This window comes from Triticum dicoccoides, chromosome 6A, assembly GCF_002162155.2.
Source record: "Triticum dicoccoides isolate Atlit2015 ecotype Zavitan chromosome 6A, WEW_v2.0, whole genome shotgun sequence".
In the NCBI taxonomy this organism is placed as follows: Eukaryota; Viridiplantae; Streptophyta; class Magnoliopsida; order Poales; family Poaceae; genus Triticum; species Triticum dicoccoides.
In genome coordinates, this window is record NC_041390.1 from 111,383,042 (window position 1) to 111,392,343 (window position 9,302).

The following is a 9,302-nucleotide window of genomic DNA, read 5'->3' on the forward strand; positions in this document are numbered from 1 at the left end:
TCTTTGCAAGCTAAAATAGTGGCAGAAGATTCCATATCAAAAAGATAACCCTCAGAAATAACAGGCATATTTTCATCATCACTATCATCATCGTATTCAGATTCAATAATTCCTTTTTCTCTAGCCCTAGCAATTTGTTCATCAAGAAATTCACCAAGGGGCACACTGGTATCAGGCATAGAAGCAGTTTCATCATAAGTATCATGCATAGCAGAAGTGGCATCATCAATAACATGCGACATATTAGAACGAATAGCAGAAGCAGGTGTAGGTGTCGCAAACTTACTCATAACAGAAGGTGAATCAAGTGCAGAGCTAGATGGCAGTTCCTTACCTCCCCTTGTAGTTGAGGGATAAATTGTTGTCTTAGCGTCTTTCAAGTTCTTCATAGTGTCCAGCAGATATAAATCCCAAGTGACTCAAAGAATAGAGCTATGCTCCCCGGCAACGGCGCCAGAAATTTGTCTTGATAACCCACAAGTATAGGGGATCGCAACAGCTTTCGAGGGTAGAGTATTCAACCCAAATTTATTGATTCGACACAAGGGGAGTCAAAGAATATTCTCAAGTATTAGCAGCTGAGTTGTCAATTCAACCACACCTGGAAACTTAGTATCTGCAGCAAAGTGTTTAGTAGCAAAGTAATATGATAGTGGTGGTAGCGGCAACAAAAGTAAAGACAGCAAAAGTGATGTTTTTAGTATTTTGTAGTGATTATAACAGTAGCAACGAGAAAGTAAATAAGCGTAAACCAGTATATGGAAAACTCGTAGGCACCGGATCAGTGATGGATAACTATGCCGGATGCGGTTCATCATGTAACAGTCATAACATAGAGTGACACAGAACTAGCTCCAATTCATCAATGTAATGTAGGCATGTATTCCGTATATAGTCATACGTGCTTATGGAAAAGAACTTGCATGACATCTTTTGTCCTACCCTCCCGTGGCAGTGGGGTCCTATTGGAAACTAAGGGATATTAAGGCCTCCTTTTAATAGAGAACCGGAACAAAGCATTAGCACATAGTGAATACATGAACTCCTCAAACTATGGTCATCACCGGGAGTGGTCCCGATTATTGTCACTTCGGGGTTGCCGGATCATAACACATAGTAGGTGACTATAGACTTGCAAGATAGGATCAAGAACTCACATATATTCATGAAAACATAATAGGTTCAGATCTGAAATCATGGCACTCGGGCCCTAGTGACAAGCATTAAGCATAGCAAAGTCATAGCAACATCAATCTCGGAACATAATAGATACTAGGGATCAAACCCTAACAAAACTAACTCGATTACATGATAAATCTCATCCAACCCATCACCGTCCAGCAAGCCTACGATGGAATTACGCACGCACGGCGGTGAGCATCATGAAATTGATGATGGAGGATGGTTGATGATGACGACGGCGATGAATCCCCCTCTCCGGAGCCCCGAACGGACTCCAGATCAGCCCTCCCGAGAGGTTTTAGGGCTTGGCGGCGGCTCCGTATCGTAAAACGCGTTGATTTCTTCTCCTTGATTTTTTTTCTCTCCGAAAGCAAATATATAGAATTGGAGTTGGCGTCGGAGGGCATCCAGGGGCCCACGAGGTAGGGGGCGCTCCCTAGGGGGGGCACCCCCCACCCTCGTGAACAGGGTGTGGGCCCCCTGGTCTTCATCTTTGGCGAGGATTTTTTATTATTTTTTCTAAGATGTTCCGTGGAGTTTCAGGTCATTCCGAGAATATTTGTTTTCTGCGCATAAAACAACAACATGACAATTCTGCTGAAAACAACGTCAGTCCGGGTTAGTTCCGTTCAAATCATACAAGTTAGAGTCCAAAACAAGGACAAAAGTGTTTGGAAAAGTAGATACGACGGAGACGTATCACATATCTAGACAACCTACTTTGATGCGAAGTTTAAATTGGTAAAGAAAAACTAAAAATTGTTAGTTGCCTATTCACCCCCCCTCTAGTCAACTATATCGATCCTTTCAGCAGGGAAGGCCGGGAAGATGTGGATCGGGAGTCGAGAAACTCTCGATGGGTGGGTTGTTACCAGAGGTAAAGGAACCCTTGATTTTTTGCAATTTTTCTCCACTAGTAGTTTGATAAGAAGCATTGGTGTACTGGTAGTTGGGACTTAGTTTGGGGGGAAATCCATGGCTGATGAGGATGTTGTGCGATTGGTGATTAGGGAGGAATCGAAGAGTACGATCTTCCTTTAATAGTAGAGATATATAACAACTCTAACAAGTTCCTCCCCATAAAAAAATTGCCGTTCATGAAAAGTTGGGTCAAAAAAACCTCTCCAACAGTTCTCATAAACCATTCATAATTTTAGGGGATCATGTAAACTAGGCCCTTTCTACCCCAGGTTTAAGGGGATATGATCTTCTCGTATAATTTTGACGGGCTAGAAACCGCCAGAAGCTTCACCGGCGCCCCGCCGGAACACTGCCGCCACCTGCGTCACCGCCCGCACCGCCCCTCTCCCGCGGTTGTCCCGCACCCGCGCTGCCGCCCACCACCACGCCGTCCCTCGCCGACGGCCATCACACATGTCATTGTGTGGCGGGTTCTACGCCATTATCTATTTTTGTTTAATTAAAAATGACTGCTTTTTGTCCTTGTGCATCATAAAAAGCATGTAGGGACGAGGGAACAGGAGCTACCTGGCATGCATGCCCGCCAAACATCTTGCATGCTCTCTGTCCTTGTGCATCATAGAAAGCACGTAGGGACGAAGGGAGCTACCTGGCATGCATGCCCGCCAAACATCTTGCATGCTCTCTGTCCATGTGCATCGTGGAAAGCGCGTAGGAACGAGGGGAGCTGCCTGGCATGCATGCCCGCCAAACATCTTGCATGCTCTTTGTCCTTGTGCATCATAGAAAGTGCATAGGGATGAGGGGAGCTGCCTAGCATGCATGCCTGCCAAACATCTTGCATGCTCTTTCTCCTTTGCATCATAGAAAGTGCGTAGGGACACATGTCGAGTTGTATGACATGCATGCCCGCCAAAGATCTTGCATGCTCTTTGTCATTGTCATGGATGAGCCCGAAAGAAAGCAAGCAAGTGAATTGTTGGACTCGATCTCATAACTTTCACATGAGTTTTTTACGGGAGTCGTTGGACTCGATCGATCTAAACATACAGGCCAGACCACTCGTCTCGTCATGTAACCATCGCCGCCTCCAAGTGTGCCGCTATGGACGCTCCTCTCCCTTCGCCGGCGGAGTGGAGGGACTGGGCGGGGCTGCCCAGTAACATCATGTGCGCGATCCTCAGCCGGCTCCCGCAAGCCGACATCCTCCGCGAGGCGGGAGTTGGACTCGCGTGCAAACCGTGGCGGCGGGCAGCCGTCGAGGAGGACCTGCTGTGGCGGCGCATCGATCTGGCCGCTCCCGAGGACGCGGACCGGGACGCCCCGGTGGGATGGAAGGCCATGGCCCGCGCCGCCGTGGACCGCAGCGCCGGCCGGTGCGAGTCCTACCGCGGCCGCGCGGACGCCGATTTCCTCATCTATCTCGGCGACAGGTACCAATCTATAAATCCCTCCCTTCACGTACGTAATCAAGCCTCAGTATGATTATGATCAAACCTCTCCGGTCGATTATGGATGCAGCGCGCCGTCGCTGAGGAGCCTCCACGTGACGAGCTCGCTCTACAGGGGTGAGGGAGACCTAGTCACGGCGGCGATCAAGAAGCTCCCGCTGCTGGAGCAGCTGGCGCTGTCGCGCGGCATCGTGAAGAAGGAATGGCTGGTGGCCCTCCTCGAGCACTGCCCGCGCCTCGAGCTGCTCGACGCCGGCGGCTGTGTGGCCCTTGAGTTGATCGGCAAGAGGCTCGTGGAGAGGTGCGAGAGCAGGATCGGTAAGGGACTCCGGTGGCCGCAACGGGGTGATGGCGTGTGCCCTTGCTGCGCCATGCGTGCTCAGATATACGTCGATGAACACGACGAGTGAGCGGTTTTGGATCCATCTTTTGGTTTTGATGATTGCTTTGATCCTTTATTGTTTCTTTTTTACTTTCTACCACACATTCAAATAATGGAGGCGCAAATCCAGTCACGTCTCAAGGTGTCAATTATGAAGGCTCGGAGCACAAGTGAGACACATTTTTTGAATGTGCACACATACACGTTGTTCGGTTAAGAATATACAACGAACTGAATAAATACAATCTCGAAAACAAATATATATGTAGCAAGTTACTCATGAAATTTGAAATCACGGCAGAGGAAGCAAGGCGGCAAGCAAGACGGCGAATATAGAGATGGGAGAGACGCAATAGACAGGAGGGGAGGCACGGAGACACAGGCATATGTTGTGCAGATGGGGAGCATTTCGCCTTGTGAAGGCACCATGGCGGGATGGAGGTATGCAGAGCGAAACGGCTAAGCCTGTGGGAGTGGCACGGGGCGGCAACGACATTGAAGTAGGTGCTGACGGCATTAACGTGAGAGCTCAGGGAGGGAACTGCAACTTTCCTCTCGCCATGGTCCATTAGTATGGAGTGCACTATAAAAGAAACCCCAACCTCTAGATATAAATGAATATGTTATATACTCTAGTTCCTTGAGTGCACCCTAAAAGTTTTAAGGATAGGAGGAGGTATAGGAAATCGGATATCTATTAGAGTGGATTTTTTTTTGTCTTCGTGACCTTTATCTTGGCAGTTCTTTTCAAGGTGCTAAAGTTGAACTTGGGTCTTTCACCTACGCAAGTGGCTAGCCAAGTTTACAGGCCGCGTGTCACTAGGGGCGGGTGGGGGCACGTAGTAAAATTATGAACTACAAGTAGACACTACAAGAAGGCCGATATCCCACATAGGCATGCGATCACCACGAAGGTAAACAAGCTCATTGATCCGTTTAACTGAGCAGTGGGATGAGACGCCATTACGTTGCCTAACATGGTGATGGTCAATCTAATGAACTTTTCAGTATGCTTATTGCGGTGTGATGAATTGTCATTTCATCACTATACACTTCGATCTATTAGTTTATTCTTTGCCATGTTTAAATGAATGATCTACATGAGGGAGTGGATGCAACATCCTCAAGTCAGGGCTCGCGTCGGTTCTTTGTTACAATCAACATTTGCTATGCTGAGCGGACAAAAAAGCTTCCCTTCTTCACAAAATTCCATTACCGGTAATCCTCCATTTGGCGTGTAAATTAACTGACAGAAAAAATTACCTCCGCGTCAATAGTGATAAAATGTTGCATGATCTTTTACCGGTCACATGATGTCGAGTTAGGGAGGATTAGCTCATGTACCGTTTGACACGTGATCGGACTCATGCTAAGTCCCTCGGAAGCCAATGCACAAACATCCGTGGTTTTGCCACACCCAATTCCATGAATAAGGCCTTGGACTAATTTTTGGCTTCATTTAAAAAAAATCCCACTTTTTGTAAAGGATGAGATCCTTTCATGTTCGCGTGATCCGTTGTTAGGGCTCGTTGAGCCTTTTTCTAGTGACCCCAAGTATCTCGAAGCCGTGAAGAAGCCACGACGAAGATTATTTAAATTACAGTTGTGAAGCGTTTTTTGATGATCAAAACACACAACTGATGATGATCTCCAAGTTCTCATCATGTGAGGAGGAGGTTGAAAACATGAGCATTACCTCTCCTCTATTTGAAAAAGGGCAAGAAAATAAAAAGATACTAACTAAAAAGACATCATGTAATTATTTATATGCAATAAACAGAAAAAACATAAAATCCTACTGGAAGTGCAACGGACCTGAGTTTGTAAAATTTTGTAGTTTGTAAAAAGCATGCACCCGAGTTTGCTACGAAGGAAATCAATATTACTCCCGTATGTAGGGTGTGCTTGTGCTTTTAAATCATCAATTTAATTGACCAAATATGTGTATATCATACCAAAAGCATATAATTGAATTCATATATGGATGAAGTTTCAAAACATATATTTTTCGTCACATACACCACATATTTGGTTAATCAAATTTCTGACCTAGAGGCTCACACACATACTATACACCTTTTGGAGGGACTATATAATCAATATAATTACATACTCTTGTTATCTATTTGTTATACCCCTATATAGTGTGCAAAAAACTTTGAATATTGGTCATTGAATGAACAATTAGACGGTACAAAGGTGGCAATTCCGAGCACTACTGGCCATTGGATATCATCTTCACTCCATTGGATTGTGCCAAAATTCCATGGTTGAGCCTAAGGAAAATACACAAACCTCAAAACACAAATGGTCCTCCTTCGTTTTAGAATCTTCCAAGTTTTAATTATTAAAAAAATATTCTTCTAAATGAATTCCCATTCTTTATTTTTATTTTTTCTTTAAGCTTTGCAATGCACAATAATTGCATGAAACTCAAAAGTCAAGAACTTTTTTTAGAATCTTTCATACATTAATTATCCTTTTTCTTAGTTCTAAATCAATTATCATCCTTATTTACTCTATGATTTACACTTCACAATATGCGCAAACCTCTACACAAGCACTTATGCTTTGTTCTAGAATGTCCATACTTTAATTACGCAAACTTGTTTCTTCTAAATGAACAACTAGTTCTTTTTTTCCATTACAATTTACAATGAACAATATGCACAAACCTCACATCACAAACATTTCTCATTTGTTGTAGACTCTTCTATACTTTGAATCCACCCCTCCCTGGAAATTCTTCTAAAAGAATTTCCATTCACACTTGAATTTATAATTTTGTTGTTCAAGGCTATGACATGACGTTCATAAAACCCATTTGTTTTGAAGATACAACTAGCTACTCAAACTGCAATATGAGATACCTAAAGACAAATGTGTTGGATATATTCACACGAGTTTAGTGTAGTATTATACCATGTAGTCTTCGAATATTTTGTAGCTATAGTTTGATTTTGAATAGGATGCACTACGTGAATTAATTTGTCATCTACGTCATATGCATATATGACTCCAAACTTACATGTCTACATGTTATAATGTGATATATCGGTATTCATTCATATCTTGGTTATCAAAACTCCTACGTGTACCTTACTACTACATCCGTCTAGGTGAATAAGTCATTCGGGTAGTTCTAGGTCATCGATTTGAGAAATTAAATATATGTTATATGTCATGAAAATTATATCACTAGATTTCTACACGGATGTAGTTTCTAAATATATATATTTTGTCATATATAATACATATTTAGATAGTTAAATCGTCAATCTAGAACTACGTGAATGACTTATTCACCGAGACAGAGGTAGTAGTTTTCTTTAGTTATCATCATGGATTAATTATGTATTAGTATTTCCTTCCTTGAGGCACTTCGAGTGCATTATATCTTTGGTTATATCATATGCATTAAACATGTATTTAGATATAGCTCCTCCAATGAATTGTATCTTATTGTTGTGTCTAAAAGAGCTATAATGTAATGTGTTTTATGAGAGAGAGGAATACAAGTTGTGTTGGCATTGATGCTAAGTGCTATATTTGGATTAAGACATGACAAATTTCCCTTTCCCCATTAAAAGTGGTGACACAACAGATTTTTGCTTGGATGTCATCATTAAAATACAATCAAGGGTGGAGTATTGGGACTACCCTTATCTGTGTATGTACAAAGTGAAGATTATATAATCAATATGATTAATTACCTTTGCTATTTTTCATTTATCATCGTGCATTGATTACGTATTATTTTTTTGTGAGGTGAAGCTCAGACATAATCAATATTATTAATTACAATTATGATTTTCTTATTTAATTGGGTGCATTGATTGCAAAATATTTCCTTTCTCATTTGTACGAGTCGATGATGAGGAAGGCATACACCCATCGTGATGGTGATGCCCGCAAACTCGTGTTGATAACGGTAGAAGGAAAAAAAGAATTATGGTTCATATTTATGCATAATATATGTGCCTAGAAAGAGCATTATGTGATTTGCACAAATGCACATATAGAATAGATCAATGGAAGATTTTCAAAGAGAAATCTTGGCTATTTTGATAAGGATAGCATTCTTTAATAATTCCTCTATTTTTATTACTCCTACTTGACCTATGAATTTTAAAGCTATTTTAATTCTATATTGGAAAGATGATTAATGAACACACTTGTCACGTGGTAAGTTCTACTCTATATTATAGTAACATATTTTATTCTGTTTCTTCGATTTTAAACATAAGAGTAAAAGCATAAGTAGAAGAATAAAGTTAAACTTCGTAAAGTTTGACTGAATTTATATTTAAAACCATTAACAATTACAATACCAAAGTTATACAACACTAATATTAATTTCATAATGCATCTAATGATACTGATTTGGTATTGTGAGTGTTGATATTCTTCACATAAACATGGTCAAATTTTATTATGCTTGACTTCAAACAAATCTTATATGCGAAGTAAAAAGGAAATAGAGGGAGTACATTGTACCTCGTTACTCGATAAGGGGATCCATCCCACTTTTCTACAACAGTTGTACAACTTTACATGGCTCTAAGTCAGAAGGTCTATGTTATTTTCTTTTGAGGGGTTCAAGAGATCTTGAGTGCAAGACCCACTAGCTACTAACAGTACACTGGTTTTGAGTATGCATAGTAAAAAAGAAATAGAGTGAGTACATCACGTAGCTGATGAGCACGGCAGGTAATGCTCATGTTTTCTACCTTCTCTCCACACGATAAGAAGTAGGAGACCATCATTAGTTTGGCGTTTGATATGCCCGTCTCATGATGTCCCACTTATTGGCTTGCTCGTACTCGGCTGGGTCCCAGTTTTGGAAATCTGTCCAGGCCATCAAGGATGAGGTTAGACTGGGTTTGCGGTTCTCGATTGGTAATGGGTCTGGGACCCAGTTTTGGTTGGACCCCTGGGTTGATGGGGACACTACTAGGGAAAACCCTATACACAGAATCTTAGCAGCAGCGCGGCTCAAAAAAGAGCGCTGCTGCTAATTAGCAGTAGCGCGGGCGTGGAAAACCCGCTACTGACAAGTGCTTAGCAGTAGCGCGCTCGGCGTAACCCGCGCTGCTACAAATATGGACCGACAGTGCCCACCCAACTCCATTTAGCAGCAGCGCGGTGCCGCGAGCCGCGCTACTGCTATAGCTGTAGCAGTAGCATGGTTTTTCTGAGGTCGCTGCTGCTAATTTTCAAATCGGGCACACTTTTGGTCCCGGTTAGCAGTAGCGCTTGTACCGAAAGCGCGCTGCTGCTACTTTCTTATTAGCAGCGCGTTTTACGTCCCGCGCTACTGCTAATCCGCACCCACCACCTTTTCCCCACCCACCCTCCCCCTCCCC

General features: G+C 42.6%; 1 protein-coding gene across 1 annotated transcript; it reads left to right on the forward strand.

Moving 5' to 3' along the window:
* Positions 1–3,165: 3,165 nt before the first annotated feature.
* Positions 3,166–4,203, forward strand: LOC119314488 (putative F-box/LRR-repeat protein 22). Its single transcript, XM_037589200.1, has 2 exons — positions 3,166–3,536; positions 3,625–4,203. The coding sequence occupies exons 1-2, from the start codon at positions 3,208–3,210 to the stop codon at positions 3,962–3,964; spliced, it is 669 nt and encodes a 222-aa protein (XP_037445097.1). The 5' UTR covers positions 3,166–3,207; the 3' UTR covers positions 3,965–4,203.
* Positions 4,204–9,302: the final 5,099 nt, after the last annotated feature.